The sequence below is a fragment of the Pinus tabuliformis genome, chromosome 3_1 (genome assembly GCF_031772625.1).
Source record: "Pinus tabuliformis cultivar Carrire ecotype Pingquan chromosome 3_1, CPIR1, whole genome shotgun sequence".
Taxonomy (NCBI): Eukaryota; Viridiplantae; Streptophyta; class Pinopsida; order Pinales; family Pinaceae; genus Pinus; species Pinus tabuliformis.
In genome coordinates, this window is record NC_142301.1 from 27,255,939 (window position 1) to 27,281,666 (window position 25,728).

Sequence of the window (25,728 nt, forward strand, 5' to 3'; positions counted from 1 at the left end):
AAGAAAAACAACAGCTACCATAAAACAACATGAATCTGAAAGAGCTCAATAAACCAAAATCTTCTCCACTCAAGAAGCTCGCTTGTTCTTCCGCGAAAACCCTAAAAAATCCAAACTACATAAAACAAACCATAAAAAGCCTTGAAGGAATAGAGCTAGAATACCTGTTCTGCCATGGCTGCAGGAATTCAATACTTCTAACTTCTCATTTCAAGGCCTCAGTCGCTCCTGCTCCTACCTAAGAAGTTACAACATTTTGGATGGAAAGATGATGATTTCATTTTTCTCACCAACATTATGAGAGAAGATTTCTTCTGCTTCATCATCGTGATGGTCTTTTTTTTGCGCATGAGGCGGAGGTTCAGAGCTCGAGTCCAGGTAGAGCCCTTGTTGGTAGTGCAAGCCAAGCACATGTCAGTTGCAAAACAAATGGCTCACTAGCAGTGTGTCCGTCCCGCTTCCTCATTAACAGTTCAGTTTTGGATCAGTGTTGGATCAACGATCACAATTCATTCAATCATCTAACACCACAAATCCATGGTCAACAATAGGACACAGTGGCGGCTGGGGCAATTCATTTCAAATGGAAATGCCTTACGGCATAATTATCTTATCTCAAAAACATGCAAGAGGAAAATGGACTCACTAATGTTTAAAATATTTCGGAATTGAGAAACGAAGATGGTCCATGGAGACAACTTTCAATTCCTGTTAAGGTTCCACTAACATTTCATAGCCTCATCACCATAGTAATAGATGCAATAGGGCTCGATATTGTTTTCTTCACCTTTATTATAGGTTGCATACCCTAAAAACATTACATAAACATTGAAACCACCTAAAACAACTAACCCTTAAACCCCTAACATACAGAAGGAGGGGGAAAACAAATTTTAACAATCAAGCAGGCACATTTTTAATGAAAAATAGGTTATTGTATATTCTTCAGCATTATATAATGATAAATAGCTCAGAACATCACAGGTAGACATCCATATAACCTGGAAAACATTTTTTCTTACCCTAGTCAAAAAGTTGCCTTTGGACAAACATTTACTACAACGAAGCAATAATCATTGAAAATAAGGTAGTAACATTAACCTAACCCGCACAACAAATCCAAAACACAAGCCAATGCTCTAGGCATTAGGCATTTATGTAAATCAGGAACCATTAAAATTATCATATCAATGCTAACTACCCCACAATCCAAAAACACAATTCTCCCTTGCACATGCTCTTGAAAATACCAATTGCCAGCAATGCATATCCATTTTTGTAATTGTACAAAAAACAAAAAATGGTGTAATCATCAGAAGTCACACTAACCCTTAGAATCACAAATTTTCCATTAGTTGTGGTAGACTGTATTGAGGGAGTTTGTATCTAGACGTGAATTGTTCTGCACCAAGCTGAATCGCAGTCTGAGTTCTGTGATAGAGAGATCCATAGTGGTTCCCATAGGCAGTGGGTGAGCCCCCACAGCCTGCAATCCACTGCGTGAAGTGGAAACCATTCAGGAGGGATAGAATTTGTGTGTAAGGTGGTTAAGGCGGTTAGGGCATAATAACTCTTTTTTCTAACTAATCATATCCTCTGATCGAACGACTAAACCTATTTCAATCGTCTAACATATTATCTAACGATGCAGAAAAATGACAAGTGGGCAGAGAGGGAAGTTCATTTCAGAGGGAACGTCGTACGACGTAATAAATAAATAAACTAACATAGATCCATCTCAACCCTTGGGCGTTCTTTTATACCACTAGCCTATATCCATCTTTAGCTCCGGATCTACCAAGCGCCAAGAGGGATCAAATCTCTCTCTTGAGGTGCAAACATTTTTTAGAGTGAAGAGATGGATCTAGGTTGGTTTAATTATTACCCTTCATATAGGCTACATTAGAGAACAATACCATGTGGAAAAACCATGGGTTGGAATCCAAAAATGTTAGACAGGACATTACAACATCTTTGTCATTCTAGGAAGTCAAAAGGTTAAACATTACAACATCACTACCATATTGGGCTGGAGAGCACCTCTCAGCGCAATGAGAGGTTTGCACATTGTCTTTGATCAATGATACCTCTCTATGCTTGATAGATCCAATCCAAGGTTAAAACAGATTTTCTATTTAAAAAAAATGGAGGAAAAGATCCTACATTTAAGTTCAAAGCTAGAAAGGTGATCAGCATGCACTAAAACATGGCATGGCCCTTATAGCAAAAGCATGGCTGATATGAATCCAACCCATATGGAAATAAAGGACCTACATTATATAACATCATCAGAACACTAGCTAAGAACATTGCACACACAAACTTATGAAGCCTTAATATAAGGAAATTGTTCCAACCATCTAAAAGCATTCACAGCCAATAATAATTGATGTTACTATTAAGCATCATGTTAGGATGTGGTTACTATATCAAGGAAATAAACTACATTGTGAAATTCAGTTGTCTACATTACTGCCATCTTCCCATGCAGATATTTCAGCCATCTTCTAACTCCTAAAACATGGCATGGCCCTTATAGCAAAAGCATGGCTGATATGAATCCAACCCATATGGAAATGAAGGACCTACATTATATAACATCATCAGAATGCTAGCTGAGAACATTGCACACACAAACTTATGAAGCCTTAATATAAGGAAATTGTTCCAACCATCTAAAAGCATTCACAGCCAATAAGAATTGATGTTACTATTAAGCAACATGTTAGGATGTGGTTACTATATCAAGCAAATAAACTACATTGTGAAATTCGGTTGTCTACATTGCTGCCATCTTCCCGTGCAGCTATTTCAGCCATCTTCTAACTCCTAAAAGCATAAAAAAAGGGGGGAAGAATACTCTCCATACTTTTCTCATAACATCCATTCAAAATAAAACATTGCAAAAATAGATAGGCAAAATCATTACTGGAATATTTTAACAAATGGTGCATTGTTTACAAAAGTTATGTACCCATGAATCTCCCAAACATGAAAAGGTTTCAAAATAAATTATTATGACTTATTGACCGGTTCTGAAGCTTCAATCATCACAACATTGTTCCCTCTGATGACCTACAGATAAGAAACAAAACAAATGAATCTCCTAGTAAATTGAATTTAACTAATTTTATATGACATTGAAAATTTTGAAAACGACATGAGAAAGAGGAAAAACCTACCACCATGCCTATCTCATTTCTTTCATTGCCATTTACTTTGACAGTACCATCCAGGACTAAATTCATGAACTGGTCAAATCCTCGTAGAGTACCAACCACCACTCTGTTGGCGTTCAACTTTACTGAATTCAGAAATTAATTTTCAATATATTAGAAAAGTGAAACAGTAACTAAAAAATAATTGTCTACTCTTATTCTCTACCTCTATTGTGTTTAGGCAAGAAAATTTGTCATGTACAGATATCATGTCAAAATATACAAGCCATTGAATTCATAAATTTAAAGAGATCAAAATGCCTTTCCTTGAAACTAAAAAACAATGGAATTAGATGTCAGACTTCTTATCATGCAAAAGAAATTAAAGTATCATTGAAAATGCAATCTACGAGTAAAACAGAAAAGGCAACATCATCACAGCCATAACCAAGCAAAAGGAAATGAAGCAAAAGGGATAAAACATACGGTAGGTAACTATCTACAAATTAATAAACACTAAAACAAATGTTTATCAGACAGCACAATTTGCTTATTGGGATTCCCACGTGTATCAATCAAGTCAGAATGGAACAAGAAAATAAATTGCAAAACCAAATGTTCTCTAAACTATGTAATAGTTACCCAGAAAGGGAGAAATCATAAATATTCTACAGTAACATCATATACTTTCTCAAGGGAAAGAAATTATATATGCTTAAATCATATCTTCTGAATATGTCATAAGTCAACTTTTTCATCTGGCTGAGGGAGAAGGGATAATTTAGCAAGCACCTATATTCATTAGATCTGAATCCCTAAGACATTTGAATAGCATCAAGGAAGATTCAAAAAGCACCAATCCTAAAGATGAAGGCTTTGGAAATGGTTTTAATCTTAATGGCATTGAAAATATCTTAATCTTGACTAGGCAAAGAACTATTTATTGCACTCCAAGTTTATAAGGATTGGGAAATCACTGAAATATTGCTGAACATGGCAGTTAGATTTCATTATCATCACCTAGTTGCTCTATCCAATTTGGTTTATTTAAATAAAATACGAGAAGGTTAGTCTGCAAAGATTGAGTAATGTTGTAAACATGAAGTATGTAAGCAAGTTCATGCAGTGTAACATGCACAAGCTATTAGGAGAGAATGAGAGTTATATTCTGCTTTTACCAGTGTTTTCTTAACACATTAGAGGAAGATATATTTTTTAGGAGGAACTAAAGGCACACTATGCTATAAAGAGAATTAATTTCTCAAGCAAGATCTCAAGAACTTGTGAAGCAACATCTTGTATTCAACAATTAGAAAACATAATTGCCAACAGACTAGAGGCAGGAAAGTTAATGCAATCAATGCCTAGAGTTAGGCTTTAGTTTCCACCACACTCCTAATTGCAAAGAACCGATGAGGAAATCACTGTAAAGAACTAAAAGAGTAGATCCCTGTTATAATCAGGTGGGTTTGGTGGGCACGAAACAACGAGAACAAGACAACTGACAAATCATACAACATGAAAGGACAGCCTTAAAGAAAATGACCTGTTGCATGCAATATATTTGATAAGCTACCAGCAGTTCGGGGAATAGGTATTGGTATCAACTTCCAAGTTAACATAAAAATAGTTGCATCATTATAAATGTCTCTTGTGGGCGTTTCACACTTTCTTGCAGTTGTCTACAGTAGTAACATATCTGATCTATTAATATTCAATACTCTAGAGTTTTCTGATATATATTGACTACAGTAACTGCAGTTTTGTTTCAACATCGTTGCACTTTAAAAATTGCAGATACTCAACTGAGACCAATGCATATCATGACCTGTCATTTTCTTTATGTCTATGAGAAGAGCTGTTTACTCTGCCAATGGCAACCTAAGTGTTGGTTTATAGGCCAGAAGTTCAGGAACTCTCTGCTGCACCTACAGTTTTCTATGAGAGCATGCTCAACCACTAATGAAGTAAAACTAAGTGAAACTTCAGTTATTCTGTAGGTTTTTATTTCAAAGTTTAGTACTGAAGCTTGCGACAGCTGGAAAAAGGTGGCAAGGTAATGATCAGAAAACATAGAAAACAACAAAAATTATTAAATCACAAACAAACAAAAAGTTAAAATCTCATATGTTTGATGTAAATTAGAAAACCAAGAGAAACAACTAAGAACGAAGGTTTCATCTACTACTAGTGGACAGCGGTTGCCACCAATCATCACAATCCAAAATTCCACTGGGCCATTGCACTTGCAAACACTGTAAAACAAGAAGGTGTGCTAGAACGGGAATGTGGTCACTCTAGCTTGGAAAGCTCACTAGTTAAGACAAACTGCACAAGTGCCTATCTTCCCATAAGATGATTGTTATGGAACTAGCTCAAGAAAATATAGAAAAGATAGATCAACGCCTTAGAATTCAGCCTCTTCGAGGGGGAAACCTCCTTTACATTACATAAATGAACAATTCTTGGATGATTCAAATGACAAAACCTCCTTTCGATATATAGGAGTCTAAGGAGTCACAATATAATCCAGCCGACCTAACAATAATAATATAAAGCCACAAAAATAACAATAGAGGGATTCTATGGGGCACACTAATAACAATATGGGGGAAATAGGGGCACAACAATATTAATAAACGGTATAACTACAATAGTAATGGGGTAATCACTAGTGTTATAGGGACCCAACATGCCCTTCTCCTTCAAAAAAGTGTTGTCCTCAATGCTTGAGTAGTTCTGGATACTTCTGCATAAAATTCTCATCCTCCCATGTGGAATCTTCAGCGGATAAGTTCTTCCACTTGATAAGATACTCTGTAATTAAACTATTATAGCTGTTGAGTTCTTGTTTCTGTGACTGCTTCCAGTTCCAATATAATTTTTCCTTCCTCGTCAAGTTCTGGCAATATTGTTTGAACTAGGAGCTTGTCGCCTATAACCTTCTTTAAACTTGAAACATGGAAAACTGGGTGCAATCGAGAAGCTGCAGGAAGCTTCAATTTGTATGCCATAGTACCAATCTTTTGCAACACCTTGTACGGACCATAATACTTTGGTGATAATTTATTATCATTCTTAGCTTGCTTGAGGGACATTTGCTTATATGGTTGTAGCCATAGGAATACCCAATCACCTACATCAAAACTTCTTTCACTGCAATTGTTGATCTGCCTGTTGTTTCATTCTATTCTGTGCCAACACGAGGTTATCCTTTAAGAGTTGGAGGACTTGTTGTTGATGTTCGATGTGATGTTCCACTGCTTGAACCTTATAATTTTCTCTTAAATATGATGTGATGGATGGTGGTTGATACCCATAAAGTGCCATAAATGGGGTCATTTTTGTTGATAGATGGAAGAAAGTTTTATACCACCATTCAGGGAGAGGCAACCATTTGACCCATTGTGTTTGTTTATCATATACAAAGCAATAAATATATCCTTCCAAACATTTGTTTACTATCTCAGTTTGCCCATCAAGTTGAGGATGATAAGATGAGCTATGAGCTAACTGAGTACCAAGACAAGAAAATAATTTTGTCCAAAAATTTCCAGTCAAAATGGAATCTTTGTCACTTACAATAATCTTTGGGCTTCCATGTAGCTTTTGAATTGTTTCCATAAATGTAGTAGAAACTGTATTGGCTTTAAATGGATGTGATAATGTACAAAAGTGTGCATACTTGGTAAGTCTGTCAACTACCACCATGATGACACTCTTTCCCTTAGACTTGGGTAAACCTGTGATAAAATCCATTGAAACCTCCTCCCAACGTTGGCTTGGAAGGGATAAAGGTTGTAATAGACTCGGTGTCTTAATTGTTTCAACTTTATTTTGTTGGAAAACGAAACATTCTGCCACAAACTTTTGAATATCTGATTTAAGGCTATCCCAAAAAAATTCCTTCTTAACCCTGTGGTAAGTTTTTAAAATCCTGAGTGCCCTCCTAAGGGAGAAGTGTTCAACTCCATAAGAATCTTTTGTTTTAGCTGGAAATTCTTACAGAGGTATAAGCGATCTTTGTACCATAACGAATCATTTTGCCAGCTAAATGTATCAGACGTATTGGAATCTTGTTGTAACTTTCGAATAAGTGCCCACACTTCTTCGTCATTCTTCCACTCCTCCCTTTCTTCGTTTATCCAATCTGGTTGGATAATATAAATGGTGCACAACAATGCTTCCACGTCCTCATCCTTTCTTGAGAGTGCATCTGCCACCACATTTTGCTTCCCTTTTTTGTAGATGATTTCAAAGTCATAACCCAACATCTTTGTGACCCACTTTTGTTGCTCTTCAGAGGATAATCTTTGTTGTAAAAAGTATTTAAGGCTATCATGATCCATTTTTACCTTGAAGTGTCTACCCATTAGGTAGGGTCACCATTTCTTAAGTGCATGGAGTATTGCCAACATTTCCTTCTCATAAATATCTTTGCTTAAAAACTTTCCCTTGATTGGACGACTTTAAAAAATAATGGGTCTTTCATCTTGCATTAGAACAACACCAATTCCATTTCCTGAAGCATCACATTTCACAATAAAGGTTTTTGTGAAGTCCGGTGTAGCTAAGACCAGTGCTTGGCACATTGCCTCTTTAAGATGTTCAAAGGCCTTTGTTGCTTCCGGAGTCCATGAAAATGCATCTTTCTTCAATAATGTTGTTAGGGGTGCTGCTATTCTCCCATAATTCTTAACAAACTTGTGATAATACCCTGTCAACCCAAGAAATGCTCGCAGATGCTTTATGGATGTGGGGATTTTCCATTCCTTAATGGCTTTAATTTTGCTAGGGTCTACCTTAACTCCTTCATGAGATACAATATGACCCAAATATTCCACCTTTTGGACTCTGAAGAAACATTTGGATCTTTTTGCAAATAATTATTTCTCCTTCAATAGTTGTAGCACCCTGTCAACATGTTCAACATGATCCTTCCAAGATTTGTTGTAGACTAGTATATCATCAAAAAATAATAACATAAATTTTCTAAGGAATGGTTTGAAAATTGAATTCATCAAACCTTGAAATGTTGAAGGTGCATTGGTAAGGCCAAAAGGCATAACCAAAAATTCATAATGACCCTCATGAGTTCTAAATGTTGTTTTCGAAATGTCTTCAATATTCATTCTGATTTGATGATATCCTGAACGAAGATCCAACTTGGTGAAGTAAATTGATCCATGCAATTCATCCAGTAATTCATCAATGACAGGAATGGGGAACTTATCTTTAATAGTGAGCTTATTGAGCTCCATATAATCTGAACACATGTGCCATGATCCATCCTTCTTGTGCACCAATACTACTGGAGTAGAGAAAGAACTTTGACTCGGTTGAATTATACCAGCCTCTAGAATTTCTGCAACCATATGTTCAATTTCACTCTTTTGAACATAGGGATATCTGTACGGCCTGATGTTTGGAGGAACACTTCCTGGAATCAGATGAATAGCATGATCATGATCACGCATAGGTGGGAGACCTTTGGGAGTCTCAAATACCTTGGAATGATTGTCTAGGACTTTTTGGAGATCTAGAGAAATAGATGATTCCAATGTGGAAACATCTAGCGAGCATAATTGTGCAATTACATCTCTTTGCTCCTTTTTTAAAAGCTTTTTCATACTATTAGAGCTGATTACCTTTCCTAATTTCCCTGCAATACCCCTTAATTCAAATTCCTTTCCTTCCATAGAAAATTTGATGAAAATTTCTTGAAAATTAAAAGTTATTGTACCCAGGTAGTGTAGTCATTGGACTCCTAGTACAACATCAGCACCTCCCATTGGAATGGAAAGCATTGGGCTAGTCAATACATATTCTCCCATGGATAGCTTGATATTATGGCACTTTCCAAAGTAATTTATTGTTCCTCCATTTGCAATCATCACTTGACACTCTGGTGCTGGATATAGGAAGCAATTCAATTCTTTTGCTACCTTATAATGAATAAAATTGTGGGTGCTTCCTGAATCAATCAACACTATTACCATTTTCTTCTTGATTTTTCCTTCTATCTTGATGGTTTGAGGAGTGGTGATTCCCGCCAATGCATTATAAGATATCGTCGGATTTATTTTTTCTTCATCTAGGCTTTGTTCCTGGAGTATATCCTCTTCTTTTCACCTTTCTTGCTCCTTTTCTTCTTCCTCTTCACAATCTATGTAGAATAATTTCTTCTCAACACACTGATCACCTTTAGTGTATTTTCTATCACAACTGTAACAAAGCCCTTTTGCTCTTTTTTCTTCCAATTGTTGTGGTGTCAACCTTATAGGTTGTGGAAGACTAGGGGCAACAACATTTCCGTCTTTATAGTTGTGAGTGGTATGCTTCCTGGTTGCCATAATTTTGCTTTCCATTTTTCTTGATAACCTGACTGCCTTCTCTAATGAATCAGGTTCCCAAAGGCAAACATCATGTTGGATATTATCCTTTAAAGGCCCTATGAACACATCAATCCTATGCTCCTCTGGAATATCTTTTACCCTTATGTTCAATTTTTGGAACTCCTCAATGTGCTCCATTATTGAACCCTTTTGTTTGAGACTTATCAATTGGCTAAAAAAAGTGTTGCTTTTTGTATCCTCATAATGTGCTATCAATTCTTCTGTAAAAATTTCCCAAGTGATAAATGGTTTACAAGAGAAAATTCATTGATACCATAAAAACTAATTTGGTTCCAAATATAAAGTTTCCATACATACCTTTTGTGTGTTTTGCACATTATTGAGATTGAAGAATTGCTCCATCTGTTATATCCATGTGGCAGGATCCTTGCCATCAAACTTCCTCATATCGATTTTTGGAATATGGTGAGTCTTCGATCCAACATTAGTGTCTATGGAATCATGATTAACATTTCTTTTGTTCTCATCATGAGTTTCCTTTAGTACCCTTTCACCCTTAGGGACCATTTCTTGTAGCAAATTATTCATATTTATCTTTAATTCGTCCATGTTTGTCTTCAAATCTATCTTCAAATCATCCATCTTAGCTTCCACATCAATCATCTTAGCTTCTACGCCTTTCTTTAAACAGTCCATCTTAGCTTCTACACCTTTCTTTAAACCATCCATCTCAGCTTCTACATCTTTCTTTAAACCATCCATCTTAGATTCTGTTCCTTTTTGTGCAAGGGACAGTTGTTGCACTTGGTCTTCTAATTTTTATATATCATGTTGCATTTCTTCCTCTTCTTCATGAGTCATGCTAGAGCTTTCAGGTTCCTTACTAGGTGTTTGCATTTTCTTTCCTCGGGGCATCAGTTATCGATAATAATGCTCTATTATGCCCTTTGAATTCCTTCAAAATAAACTTTCAAACCAAGCTTAAGCAAAAATTTAAGAAAATATACACACCTTTTTTCACTTTGTAGGAGCTCGATATTTCCTCTGATGTATCTCTGTACTTTCCAATCATCTAGTTCTGAATTTGTGACCTATAGTAGCCCTTTTTTTTCTATATCCAATGCCACAAGTCTAAGCCAAATTGGATTCTCCAAGGAAGAGTTATGTGAAATCTCCCACAATGACTTGCTTATAGACTAGTTCAGTAGCATGAACTTGTATGACGTGCCACGAGTCACTATTTCGACCTTTGGATCTAAAACATGCATACAAAGAACTTCAGTCCATCCTATTTCTGTACCTTCTTATGAAATTTCAATCCAATCCCAGAGAGAAAGTTATGATGATTTTCCCTAGGTCACCTGTTTTGAATGTAATTCAGGAGTCTACAAAAAGACCAAATTCCTCAGATCATATCTCCGCAAATATCGCGTGAAAAGATCTGAAATTTGGATCAAAGGTTCAGCGCGATTTCTTATCAAATGGGTTTTTTTGCGACTTATGAAACATCACAGAAAAAATTTTATAGTGAAAATTCCACGATGACCTGTTTGGAGCAGCAAAACCCTAGAATCCAAAGCTCTGATACCAAATGTTATGGAACCAGCTCAAGAAAAGATAGAAAAGATAGATCAACGCCTTAAAATTCAGCCTCCTCGAGGGGGCAACCTCCTTTACATTACATAAATGAACAATTCTTGGATGATTCAAATGACAAAACCTCCTTTCTATATATAGGAGTCTAAGGAGTCACAATATAATCCAACCGAAGTAACAATAATAATATAAAGCCACAAAATAACAATAGAGGGATTCTATGGGGCACAGTAATAACAATATGGGGGCAATAGGGGAACAACAATATTAATAAGGGGTATAACTACAATAGTAATGGGGTAATCACTAGTATTATAGGGACCCAACAATGATGAAGAAAAGTAATGTAAACAAAAAATACAATAAATCAAACACAATGTATTTGACACCATGGTTCCATGACAATGTCTGATGTGCCCACATTGTGGGATTTATTTGGTGGCTTATGATAATGTAGTGAAACCTTAGCCACATCATGGTTTCCATGACAATGTATGATGTGCCCACATTGTGGAAATATATGGTGTCTTATGATAGTGTAGTTAAACCTTAGCCCAACTGTTGAGGTAAGTGCTAACTATTATCCAAAGGCCCATGCAAGGTAACCATACGAGAACCTGGCAATGTTGGCAGCCTAACCTTCTTCAGCTTTGAAGTCATTATGGAAAAGAAAGTACTGAAAGTCGAAGTGGTTTAAATGAACAGTTGAAATTCAGAAATTTCAAGATATTACTAGAAAGGCACAACAGAGGATGTTGCGACTCAGCCTTTGCAGAGTCGCCTCTCAAAAGAAGCTAAAGGGAGGAGTCTCTTTTCACAGAACAGGTCTCTATTAAAGAATCAACGGGAAACTCTGATGTTTAATTCTATAATCATGAAGAACGATTTTTGAATAGTGAATGAGTTTGCACCAATGTCATCAAAATCTAGATTCTGTAGTAGTGAAACGGAACTCAGCATGATACATTGTTTTTTATTGAACCATTTAGTGTACATCGCTAAGTAGCTAACTCAAACAATGTATCTCTTAAGCATGGTTTTAAAATCCAACCAGGTCGAACCGCTACCTCGTCAAACCAGCCAATTCATTAGGTATAGAGGTCAACCCAGCCAATGACCCCAGTTTGGGCTAAGGTAGACCACAGTTTGGCACCAAACCGACGATGCACTAGCTGTTTGGTACCACACTGGCATGAACCTGCTGGTTCCATCATAACCCAACCGGGTCATTGAGAGTTCACACATGTGCGGCCGCAGACACACACAGAGCACTTTTGGGTGGGTGTGAGTGGTTTTCTGGGAACGTAGGCGTTGTTTCCCTCTAAAAATAGCCCCTCCAAGCCTATAAAATCATACGTCCCCTCTCATTTTCCTCACACATCTCATCTGGAGTTGGGGGAGGTGAGCGGTGATCCTGATCTGGTAGTGCTAGTATAACTAGAGCCGGTAGTTGAATCAAGCTAAGGCAAACACCAATGGGAAGCATTATTCATGCAGCTCGACCAACTCGTGCTTCTGTTAGGTCTAGTTTTGCAGCTACAACTACTACTACTACTAAGGTTGCAAAGAAATCTAAGGAGTCCTCAGACTCTGAGCTAGATGATGTTTATGTCACTCTTATTGATGATCTGACCAGTCTAGTTTTTCCTTGTTCCAGTTCAAAAACCTGTTTGATAGGTGGACCAGGTCAGTTACCGGTCCTAGTTTTTAACACTATGCTCTTAAGTTGAACCCTGTGTAGTAGGCCTTTTCTTGTTTCTCCGATACAAGAATCAAATTAGTATGTTTTGGACTTACAATATCTGAGAATACCCCAACCCACGGGATGTTAAAGACCATAGTTGCACTATTTATTTCATGTAGTTCTAAAATGCTAAAAATAATTGAAGTCACCTTAGTTAGTTTCACTGTGAGGTCCCATGAGTCTAAGACTATCATCAAACATCCTGAAATGGGTATCCCACTCTTAACTATCAATGTTGAACATTTACATATGTTAATATTTATAAAATAGGGTAAATACTCCATACTAAGGTTGTATACCATCGTGAGATTCCCCAACACAAAAGATGCAAAAGACCAGGGTTGCACTGTTTATTTTATGTATTTTCTGTAGTGCTAAAATGCTATAAAATAATTAGAGTCTGCTGAAAATTTAAAAACACCTCAATTTCTACACTGACTGTGTGAAATCCTAGGAGCCTGAAGACCAGACACCTTGAAATTGGGGTCCCACATTTTACCTGAACACCAAACAAAACAACAATAAGCTTTTAACTTCAAGAAATCCAAACCTCGGCATAAAGCTAAGACTTCTACCCTAAATCCTGAAGAGCCAAACTCATATTTAAACCCTCAATAGTTCCTCAACCCTGAAATGATGTTTAAACCCTGAACTGATCCTAAACCTTGAAATGATGTTTAAGCCCAGAACTGATCCTAAAACCCTAAACCTTAATTTCTTAACCTTATGCCACTGAAAAGTAAACTACCCATGCAAAACCCCTACCTACATAAACCATCCAGTGTATGTACTGAAGCAACAAGAACAGATCCAAACACAAGTTTAGTTTAACCGAACTGGGGGTGAATTATATACTTACTTCTTGAGATCCGGGGGCTGCCCTGACCTGCTCATGATGCCTCTTAAGAGGGGAAAAGCACAAACAAAAAATGAGCAGCAGCGTGTGAACAACCCTTAGACCTAGGCTGTCAAACAAACCCTTAACCACATAAGTTGGGTTGTCAAACAAACCCTTAACCACATCAGTTGAAAGAAACTTGGATTGTAAACTTTGGAGAAATAACAACAATTTGTTCAGCTTTAGAGCATATATTAATCAAATTGTGCATACAACGCTATCAGAATTAATGCAAACAATAGTAACTTTCATACATTTTACACTGAAAATAAGCACGAAAAGCCTTGCGGAAAACAGTTCAATAAACCCTCGGCGAGGGTTGAAACCCACAACAAATAATCAGTAAATTACAGCTTGACAAAATACATATTTTTCTATCATTTCAAAGTAAATATCAAGAGGAAAAAGTCTTAAAAAAATTATAACTTCACATAATTAATAACACAGTATTCATGGTATCTCTGAAATAACTATGAAAATACTGAGAAGACTAAATTAAATTAGTCATAGCAGGGTCGAATCCTCAAAATAAGTCCAAAACATGAACTATTAAAGTATAATGTTAACCACCGAGAAGATCGGTTCTCAGAGAGATAACCACACAGGGTTATACAATATTAATCTTGCATATAGTAAAACAAGGCGAGGGCCTCGAACCTCCAGAGAAACCTGAATAGTCATGCATGGCTATATCAGCCAACAAATAAAACAGTACGCAGTGGAAGAATTTTCTTCCACCCTAAACAACCCAGCTAACTGGAAACGGAAACCCCCATTAGGCAAGGAAGATCAGAGACGTTCAGTATTCCAACCTTAAAAAAACCTTAAATTCACTTATAAAAACCTTAAATTAGACGGTTGATTTCTGTTCCATCGTCTAACAATAGATCCAACGACTACTATTAGGACAGAAACGTATTTTGGGGGTTTATTTCAATGGGAAATTCCTTATGGCGTAATAATGTATAATAACATATTATTATAATGAAATTTAAATTATAATAATACAAATCGAATTACACATTATTATTATTGTTTTGAATAATACATATTAATCAAAGGAGCTTTTATTATAGGAACTCCTTATAAGTTAAGGGGTTATCTATAACTTTATTATCTCCTTGTATGGCTTTATTTGACATCTTTATTGAATTTAAACTATTATTATAGTTAAAATGCCAATTTCTTGAGTAAGTCTTTAAGAGTTTCACCTACCCTCTGCAAACTCTATCAAAACCACCTAAACGATGGACTGGAAACCATGGTCATCCCATTAATTATTTTTCCTGCAAGCTGATTTTACCCATCGATCTTACTACAAACAACCAGAATTTTTGTGAGGGAAGCTCTAGGAGGTTTGTACTTCTTTCTAAAATTTCATCAGAGTTGAATAGATCAAAGTTCATTCGAGGATGGCCAACATTCGAGTCTCATTGAATCCCCTTAATTGCAGTGAACATTTGAGTCCTGTTGAATCCTATTGAATACAAACATTACAATGAAAATTCCAGTGAATCTACAACCCCTTGGTTTAACTCCTATCATACTGACCAGACTAGAAAGTCGAGGATAAGGGGCCCACACATTATGAACAATTAAGCTCTAAAATCTGGGAATGGGAAAGATATTTTTTTTCGGGTTTTAGAAAAAATGAGGGTTTGTCGAGAGGATGGTTTGGGTTTGAGGGAGGCATTATTCAAAGTTGGGTGGAGGAATTAGGAGTTTGGCACTACAACATTGAAGGTATTGGAGATTAATATATACAATTTTTGTAAGTTACTTAAATTTTGAGGTTTTTTTGGACACATTTTTCAACATTTTCAAATACATTTGATGAAAGGAAAGTGCATCAAAAATGCATTCAAACATGACAAAAGGATAATAAATTTCAGAACCTATGGAAGCAAAAGATCTATGACAAGTGAAAATTTCCTCATCACCCAAATATGGGAAGTGCGTTTGGGTAAATTCTGAATGGTATCATACCATTTTAAAATGAATACTAGCCCATTTAAAATGGGAGCAAACAAGGAAAAAGCAATCTCAAAGGAAAAGTATTCGATCCTTTCACAATAAGAGATATTCAAACAAGTCCCCTTTGCAAGCATGTGGCAACAACAGGCCCAAAGGAAAAGTCATTGATGATTCTACATTCTATAGTCCCACATCTACACATCTCACCTGGTCATATGATCTTTATGTGAGAATTGTTAAGTGCAAAAAAGAGGTTGGAGGTTTTAGAAGCTAAAGAGCATGAAATAGATCATACAATTCATGTAATAACAATTGAAAACTAGGCTTTAGCAGAAAGTAATAAAATATTGAAGGAGCAAGTGGCATTGCTACATGAATCTCTCATGATAGGGAAGACAAAATGCAAACACATGAAGGCCGATGTGAAAAACATGAAGAGATTTGTAGTGGAGAGTACAAAGGTGATGAATGTAAAACCATCCAAGGATAAAGGGAAAGTGGTTGCCCAAATAGACAACCATGAAGAGATAACAAGAGAAGCAAGGAAAGGAGGTTCCAAAAAAGTTTCCAAAACCTGGGTTCAAGTTATTAGCAATTATGCTACTATGGAAGGAGAAGCAAACATTCAAGTTGGCAACAAGCAAGGTATAGAAAGCAAGGAAAGGCAAGACTCGGGAATAAAACATAATTATTAAAGCGGTGAAAGACTATGGGAAAAATGAATATAATCTTGACATTGCAAGGGACTTCTTGAAAGACAAGCTACTATGGAAAGAAAAAATATGCCAAAAATGGAGAGTAGGTAATTTTAATGGTGATATATCTAGACCCATAAAAGTCATCATGCATAGCTTGTGTTATAAATATATCATTATAAACAAGAAGCAACTCTTGAGGGGTTCTCTCTTTTTTCTAGAAGAAGATTTAACTCTAAGTCAACAAGAGGAATGGAGGGAGGAAATTTCAAAGGTTAGGGTAGGAAGAGATGAGGGAAAGAGATCATGTATTTACAAAGGTAATTTTATGATAGCATGATTTAGACTTCCTTCCAAAACATGGAAGCAAGTTGATAACAAAGAAGAGGCAACAAACTCTTTAGCAGGAAATCAGGAAGCAAGGTTAGTGTGGGAAAGTTGGGACAAAGACTCAACTGTGAGTCTTTCATCTCAACTGCAGGGGTTACCCATGGTGACACGGACCTGGGTTAGGGCCTATTGCAGAAGGTATAGACATAATTTGCCTCATAGAAACACATAAGCATGAAAGGTACAAGATGGCTTTGTTTGAAGTGTAGTGGAAGATGACACGGAACAAGGCAACATGAAATGACAAAGGACACAAGGGTATCATGGTATTAGTGATAGAAAGAGAAGATCGTTTCATTCAGCTAGAAAAATAAGACTCGAATAAACAATTTTTTTGGTTTAAAATATCAGAAAATGGAAATCTCATCAGAATTGTAGCATGTTGTTTTGCGCCACAAGTTTCAAATATCTACAAAAGTAGATGATCTGAAAATGGAATGTACTTGTTTAAGGGTGCAAGGTATCCATTTCCAATAATTTCAACTGTGAGTTAGACACTCCAAATGACCTCTAAAAATGTGTAAACTTCTCATTTCTTATACAGAGATAGACTGTAGGGGCATTCACCGGACATGTCACCTCTAAAAAGAGGATGAGTTCCAGAGGCTACCTGGCCTCTATACAGGCTCTGCCTAAAGAAATAACAAAGTAAACACTTAGAAGTCTTTGACATTCACATACTTGAAGTTTAAGGTCTTGCGGAATAAGACAAATAACTTTTTGTAGCTAAACAGGTGATTATGTGTGTATGTAAGTTATGTATATTTGATGTTTAAAACTTTATATCAGTTTTTTTTAACATATCATCTTCAGCGAATAAAGAGATCAAAATGATAAAGTAGTTCACCCCCTCTAGGCTACATCTGCTGCACCAAACCTTTCAAACTAGGCTTGTCCTCTTGTATTAAAAATGCTACAAAGGCTAATACAAGAATATGAATGTCTCAAAGGATAGATCTGACTGTAAATACAGAATCAGAAGATAGCAATTAGCCAAACATGCTCTTTCCCAAATACTAAACAGTGAAATTTGTACCTTTTACAGTACTTTCCCCAATTGGCCCTTGTGGCTCTTTAAACTTGCATGGAGAATTTAGAGGTGAAGATGACTTCAAATGGTTTTGAAACCTTTGCCATTAGGCTCATAGGGTTTAAAATAGCAGACATAGGCTTTTGAATCACCAAAAACGGATGAATATAGCCCCCAAACAACTCATGCACTGAAATGGCCCTAGTGGCCCTGAAATCTTACCTGAAGCTAAACAGTGAGAAGAATGCCTCAAAAGGAAAAATGAGATGCAGAAATGGATTCAGAAGGCTGGAATACTTCAGGAATGACCTTCGTTCCACATTCACTGGCTTCACAATTCCCAAGGCAGCTCCCAAACTGATTTGGCCCTAGTGGCTCCTGGAACTTCCACGAAGCTAAAACACCTGCAAATGACCTCAGATGGCTATGAAACCTATGCCAATGGCTTCAAAAGGTTGAAAATACCCAAAAAAAAAAAAAAAAAATCATCCAAAACCGACTTTCCTAGCCAAAGTTATGGCCATTTAAAATTTCTCTAGTTTGCCCCTAGAAAAACTCCAGCTAACTTTAGTGAAGGTCCAGTTAGCTCCGCCAAATATGGCGGGACCACCCAAATTTGGCGCTCCGCCAAATATTCGGCCAGTCTAACTGCACTTACATTAAATGCTGGCAGTTTGTCTCGGATTCCGTGCGCGGAATATTCCTTTTTCTATTTTTTTTTGAAAAATTAAAATTTCTAATGTTATGGACAAATTCTTCTTTTTGCCATAACTTCCTTATACGGCGACCGTTTTTCGAACCGTTTGTGGCGCCGGAATCGGGAAGATGAGAAATTTCTAGTCATTTAGGTTCCAATCAGTTCTAACCACTTTTATTTTTGACCATTTTACGACACTTGGTCCTGAGCCCCTGATCACACCTCCCAAATGAGAAGGCTTTTGGTCCCCAAAAGCTTACTGAATCTTTGAACTGAACTGTACAGCACTTGAGGAACAGAAATATCCTCTCCCTTTCAGCCAAAAGAGCATACTGATGCCAAAATGTCTTGCCTTGCCAACTGTCGTCATGGCGACTTTTTTGTTAAACTCACATGGACAACAAGATAATGTGAAAGATAAATCAGGAGAGTACATTTTTTTATTAACATCAGATTTACATTTATAGTACAATATGTGACTCTTGGGTTTCAGATCCCAAGGTCTCTTGGACTGCTTTTGTCCATTCGACTTCCACACTAACCCATTAGGATTAGGTGTCCAACATTCCCCCCCTTAATCCAAAGGGTTATGTATGAGTCCAAGAAGAGAGCTGTAATACAAAATGTGCAAAAAATGCATGGCAGCACTAGGCTGAATATGCTCTATGAAATGTTGGTAAAAAAGGGTGGTGGTTTAAGGATGACCACCAACACTGGAACGCTTAGTGCAGTTCCCGGAACTCTTCCAAAACTGGCAAGAAGCTGGAGTCTTCTGCTAGAGGAATTGTTCTTAATCTGTGATGGTTTAAGGATGACCAACAACTCTGGAATGCTTAATGCAATTCCTAGAACTCTTCCAAAACTGGCAAGAAGCTGGAGTCTTCTGCTAGAGGAAGTGTTCTTAATCTGTGATGGTTTAAGGATGACCAACAAATCTGCGATTCCTGGAACTCTTCCAAAACTGGCAAGAAGCTGGAGTCTCCTGCTAGAGGAAGTGTCCGAGATTGCCAACTGAAGGCATGTTCAGGCATCTTTGTCTCTGGCTACAACTCTGAAACTGGTGTGGCAGGTTGTGGCTCAGGCTCGCTTGATGTGACTTTGAAGCTTGTAGATGACCATCATTTCCCCCCCTGTCAGGTACAAGGTGAGAAGATGGAGAAAACTCAACTGCAAGACTGTTCAATACTCTGGAACAAGTTCTGACATGCGTTTGGAATATCTTCTTGGCTGTTGATGCCCATTGCCAAGAAGCAATCCATCCAAGATGAATCTTTGTTCTTGCAGGACGTTTATTTCTGAAGCATCTGTGTGAGGAATGGCTGGTTTTATGACAGTGCTTACATGGATGAAGATCAAAACAGTGATCTTTCAAATGGCCAACTCGGTCACAGTGTTGGCATTTCACGATCTGTTGTTGTTGTTGTTGCTGTGTAAGAGGGGCAGAATCTGGAACAACTGGAGGTGAATTGTCATGAGGAGCAAGTGAACCGTCATGAATGAATCCAGCACTCTGAAACTGAATGGGCTTGGCATAGTCTGGAATATGAAAGGACAAGTCCTTGTCATATCCAAGACCAGTTCTGTGCTTGTTGTGGACAAGTTGTTCCCAAGGTCTGATGATGGGCTTGGGAAGTGCAGATTGAGTTTCTACATCTGCATGTACAACTGCTGCTTTATTGGATTCTGGATCTGATTCAACCTCAATCTTACTAATTTCACCACTTGTTGGTTTAACCTTGAACAACATATTGTTTTGAGCAGAAAATAATTTGGAATGACAAATCTGTTGAAGCTCATCTTGCTGGAACTGAGATTCTAGTTGCAAAAAATCAATCTTTTCTTGTGCATCATGCAGGCAGGTCTTAATGTCACAAAGAGTGTCTTTGCTAACATTTATCTTCCCACCAATAGTGGAGTGTATTAGTGTATTCAGTAACTCTAATACATCATCAAATCTAGCCATTGTCTCAACAAAGAAATGAACACCCAGCAAGAATGAGAGGCTCAAAGTCCTTCCAACACAGATACAATAGATATGTTTCACCCTTAAAATGCTCAGGTATACCAAGATACGCTTTGTATGGATGCACAACTAAATGACTTCTTCCTTCTTTGAAATTTGAACTTCAACTACAGGAATGGATTACATATACCTCTGATATATCAACTCTAATAATAACAGAGATCTGAAGTAGAATATACCAGCAAATGTTAGGAAGAACAGTGGCTGTAGATAAGTGTTATAACATCAAAGAAGCTCCATCATTACAGAGAAAACACCACAGTGATAATATATGCAACGTATTCAGATCCAAGACAGAGAAATAAATATGGAGTGTCTTCAATATATTCACAGCCACACATCCAATGAGATGAGGAAGTTTGAGACCCTCTATAGCAGAGGTACATCACCAAACATCACTTCCAATAGTCTATACTCATTAAGATTTCAAGCACAAGTACAGTGATATGCTGCTCAACTGAAACAACCACAGAAAATACAAGTTTGTAGCCTTGGGGCTAGATCATTCTTTATGGAAGTCGTTGTAGAAAATACAAAGTTGGCCTATGCAGGTAACGAACCAACTCTAGAAAGATAAGCCACGGGACTGAAATGAAGTTTCTGAAAATGGACAGGCAAGAACTCCTCGACTTCAAACACCAAAATCATTTAACCAATTCAACTTGGCATCTCTAAAAGAGTCTGCTACAACAAAGATAATATGGACTTGTGCAAAATACAACTCATTGTTCGATGCATTCGACTTTCCAACAGTAATTTATCAACCACCACAGTATGCACTCGGCCTTTCTAATGGAGGAAATATATATCTTGCCAAAAAAGTGGTGCAGTGAACAGTGTATGAATTTCAAAACCCAAACATGAGTCAGTTGATGGTTTCGGGCTTAATATATGTCTCAACAATATTTGTCCCAACATTTTTAAAAAAGAAACTTCACGGGTTCTAAGAACATTTAGCGGTATTTAACAAACAATTTGTCTATTCCATCTTACTGGTGAATACCTGTGAGAACTAAATTAGAAAAGACTCTCTCCATCCCTGGTGACAAATTCCTTTGAGCACTGCACCTACAATATATCATAGACTCCTCCCTTAACGCATGGAAAAAACACCGCGTTAGATCATAAACTGCGTGCTGGTGGAAGAAGGAACAATAAACTAAAGAACCATCACATTTAACCACATCACAGGTGAAGGCATCTGCATGACATTATATGGCTCGATAATGAGAAACCCTTTTCTGGTCTTGTTGGCACTACTCCAACAATTGCAAATAACCAGAGAATAACAACCGTTACTGAGCAGAATGTAAAGATATTAAAGGAATCAGCATCAACACTGAATAAGTGAAAAAAGGGTCCCACATATGCTCAGATAGAACTGAACTTCAACTGCTTCAAGCTTTAAACAGCTATGATTTGAGGCGATTCAAATGTTAGGCACATATAAAATTTGAACACATATAAAATTTGAACAATGCATAGACAAACTTGATTCTCGTAACGAGTTTCTTTCTGAAGATTTCGTGGAAAACTTGAAGCGGATGGAAACTCTGTACGGAGCAAAGGACTTCGTTTCAACTTCTCAGCTCAGTTTGCTGCAGCCTGGCGCTTTCTATTTGACTAAAGTAGATTCCGGCGTTTCTATTCCCGCAAAGTTATTGGTGCTGAACAATGCATAGACAACAATTTGATGTTATACAGGTACAAAACAGATACATTTAATATAGATCAATCCACCTTATCAGTTGGAAGAACAATGAGAGATGTTCCTGTAGGTGCAGGACGACGGAAGAACAAGCACTCAACTTCACATTATAGGCATATGATGATCGCTGATGACCTTGCGACGGCTAGAGCTGATGCTCCCGATTGTTGCTCCTCCTCCAACACTTTCACTGAAACTTGAAACATCCAATTACAACATAAAATTTTACTAAAACAGTCCACCCAAAAATGAGACGTCTTCAGATCTACCAAACTACCAAGGGTCAATTATTTATCTGAAACATAAATGGTGCAACTCAAAGTATCCCCGTGTCGACAGCATCATCATCACCCTCTAGAAGTGCAATAACAGATGATGACACAAGCAAGCCTATTTATTTTGGCTGTCGAATTATAAGGATTGATGTAGTCAAAACGCCAAGTCTGATAAGCATATCAGTTGGTATACGAGCAGCGCAATGATGATTATGAAGGAAAGTAGCCATAATAACACCTCTCGGGCCATGAAACTATAAGAAACTATCCTTTAAACTCCAATTCCACTTAGTGCAGGGGTTTCACATTTACAAAACATAGTCTCCTCCTGCCAATTCAATTAAACCTTCACTGTATTAGTGAATCACGCAAGCTCGGCTCTTCGTTCACCAATGGCACAACGCAGCATGGCGGAACAGGTTTGAAACCCTCAACAAGTGAAAAAGATTACGAAGCTCTTCCGACTTGTACCACAGTTTAATGCTCGCCCTCAAATTCTACGCATTCATGTCGAGAAGCTACGCAGAGAGGAACTACGCTGAGAAGAATTGCGCTAACTTCAAAAATGGAGTCGAGGAATGCCAAGAGTCACTTGCAGTGGAGAAGGTATGGTGGTATTTGAGAACCGGGTATGGAGGCCGAATGCGAGGACTACGTATGGCAGTGGTAACATAGTAAATGGAGGTCTAGCACTGTATAATGGGAGTAACTGTTCGTCGGAACCATGATGAGTGGTATGGTGGTTTGAAGCCACAATGCCAAAACAATGTCGGTTTGATGCTAAAAACATGAGATTTGCCAAACACAGTCAAGCCAAAAATGTGTAACCCACACTCGTAGGAGGAGCGATATTACCTTCTTTTGAGAATTTGAAAATCAATCCTGAGCACACCAACATTCAATACTCCACAACTTTCAACCTAGTCCACGCTCACCTTGGTCTCCACACTCACGGCAGCAGCGTCGGATAGAGAATAATGGTAGAGGAAATGGCATTCGATGCACAAGACGAGGAGTGTTATGTGTAGTGTTAACTAGGCAGGGTATTTTTCTATTTCAAGACGTGTCAGAGAATAATCACAGTGTTGTTATACCAGCGCTCCTACCACAACGTTGTTTGCTTAAAAACGCATATGACAAAGGGCGCAGTCAATAAAATTGACAGGCAGGCATCTCAGAACCGTTTGGACAGCCCTGGATAGCGCTGGCAATGTCAGGAGAAGCTAACATTTAGCTGAAGAAATATTCGTGAGAAAATATTCCTGAGATGCAGAATTGATGGCAGAAATGACTGCACAGAAAGGCCATAAGACAAATGGCTCACATTAATTATGCAAGGCAGGAATACGCCCGCTCTGATACCATGTTAAACTCACATGGACAACAAGACAATGTGAAAGATAAATCAGGAGAGTACATTTTTATTAACATCAGATATACATTTATAGTACAATATGTGACTCTTGGGTTTCAGATCCTAAGGTCTCTTAGACTGCTTTTGTCCATTCGACTTCCACACTAACCCATTAGGATTAGGTGTCCAACATTTTTGCTGCATAAGCCACGTACTTGTCGAATCCCGACCAAGCTTGTTCGCCAGAAAAACTAAAAGTTTGCAGAAACCAACAATGAAACTTGTTGATATATGAGCTGAAATATTTCTCTAAACATGTGGGTTTTCCACTGTCACGATGCCCATCCATGGCACCTCTGCTCCAAAAGAAGAACTGCCTCCCAAATGAGAAGGCTCTTACAAAGATGAAACACTTCATCATTTCTCCTCTTTACAATCTTGGAGATCAAATTAACTTTTTCCAAGTCAATATTACATTACATGCATGGCTAAAAACAAAGTAATCAACCCTTCAATTTAATCACACATACATGTTTAAAAAACAAGGAAATCATCATGATCCCTGTGCACATGCATATCATTCTCATGCATGCAGTTTATCCTTCAACTTTCTCTTAAGTACAAGATCCTCAATCACATGTACATGTACTTTCAAAGCTAAAATGAATATAACTTTCACTGCAATAGAGTGAGTCTCATACTCAGCTTTCCATCCTGCAACTTGCATTCCCTTAACAAAGAAATGCATTCAATCAAAAGACATGCAACTTTAATTGGACAAGAATTCTAACCACTTATTACCAATCCATTTCAAAGGTGCTTCCTTTAACTGCACATCAATATCAACATGTGTATAATCCTGACACATATCAATGATGGAAACTTCCTTCCCATTCTTGCCATACTCTTCCTCCAATTTCTTCAACTTTTGTGGAAGCATTGTTGGATTCAGAGTCCAACAACTTTCAGCAGTATGTCCATGCTTATGGCAATAAGTGCAACACATGTTCATCTTCTTGATAGCATGATTTACATTGTTCATTGGAAATTTGGCTTCTTGCCTCCTTTCCTTCAAAAGTTTCCTGCATGTTGCCATTCTTTTCCAACATCTAGAAACACTATGGTTAAACAAACCACAAAAAGAACATGCAATTCCTTTCCAATGCTTGTGTGGAATTTTTCCATGCTTTACATGATCAAAGGAAATATGATTGAAATCAGATTTATACCTTTTTCTTTCACCTTCATTACCTTCATGAGGAGGTGAATCAAATGAAGAAGAAGCTCCTTTTGGAACACCATCAATCCCTTCAATGGTTTTAGAGCTTTTACAATTCTCTTGTTCAAGTGCATGCTTATGCACACCTTCTTCTTGCAAGGCATGTTTCAAACTCTTGCATTCCTCAAGGATACAACCTTGAGATAAAGAACTGGAAATGAAACTCCTTCTAGGAACTGTTTCAATTGCCTTCATGGCTACTTTGGAACTTTCTCCATAAGATTGTCTATAACCAAGACCCAAATTCTTAGGCCTTACCTCAACCATTATTGGCTCAACTATACCCTGTGCATGTTTACCCAATCCTTGTCCTTCATATCCCATTTTGCACATCAACTTAGACCCTATGCCTCTGGTATGTTTCTCAAAAGAACCAACATAAACATTCTTATAAGAATTTGAAGACAAACTAGAATTGTTTACCTCTTCTTCAAGCTGATACTTGGCTAAGGCTTCTCTGGCAACAAGGAGTTGTCTCTCCAACTCATGCATCCTTTCCAGATTCATGTTTGCAATATGAAGTTGGCCTTCCATTTACTGCAATTGGTTAG

General features: G+C 37.5%; 1 protein-coding gene across 2 annotated transcripts; it reads right to left on the bottom strand.

Moving 5' to 3' along the window:
• Nucleotides 1-2,520: 2,520 nt before the first annotated feature.
• On the bottom strand, nucleotides 2,521-14,554 carry LOC149185594 (putative small nuclear ribonucleoprotein G). Of its 2 annotated transcripts, XM_089412440.1 has the most exons (3): nucleotides 14,410-14,554; nucleotides 3,183-3,304; nucleotides 2,521-3,075 (listed from the first exon to the last, which is right to left on the bottom strand). In XM_089412440.1, exons 1-3 carry the CDS (start codon nucleotides 14,435-14,437, stop codon nucleotides 3,016-3,018), a joined length of 210 nt encoding a protein of 69 aa, XP_089268566.1. In that variant the 5' UTR covers nucleotides 14,438-14,554; the 3' UTR covers nucleotides 2,521-3,015. The 2 variants fall into 2 exon arrangements, 1 of the variants encoding a protein (XP_089268566.1); XR_016256052.1 differs by lacking the exons at nucleotides 2,521-3,075; nucleotides 14,410-14,554 and adding an exon at nucleotides 13,714-13,821 and having other exon boundaries at nucleotides 3,181-3,304.
• Between the last annotated feature and the right edge of the window lie 11,174 nt (nucleotides 14,555-25,728).

Coding starts and splice junctions, on each gene's coding strand:
- LOC149185594 (XM_089412440.1), bottom strand. CDS start 14,437: ATGCATGACTATTCAGGTTTCTCTGGAG. Junction 3,305..14,409: donor CTATTCAGGTTTCTCTGGAG/GTTCGAGGCCCT, acceptor TTCTGAATTCAG/TAAAGTTGAACGCCAACAGA. Junction 3,076..3,182: donor GAAATGAGATAGGCATGGTG/GTAGGTTTTTCC, acceptor TCTTATCTGTAG/GTCATCAGAGGGAACAATGT.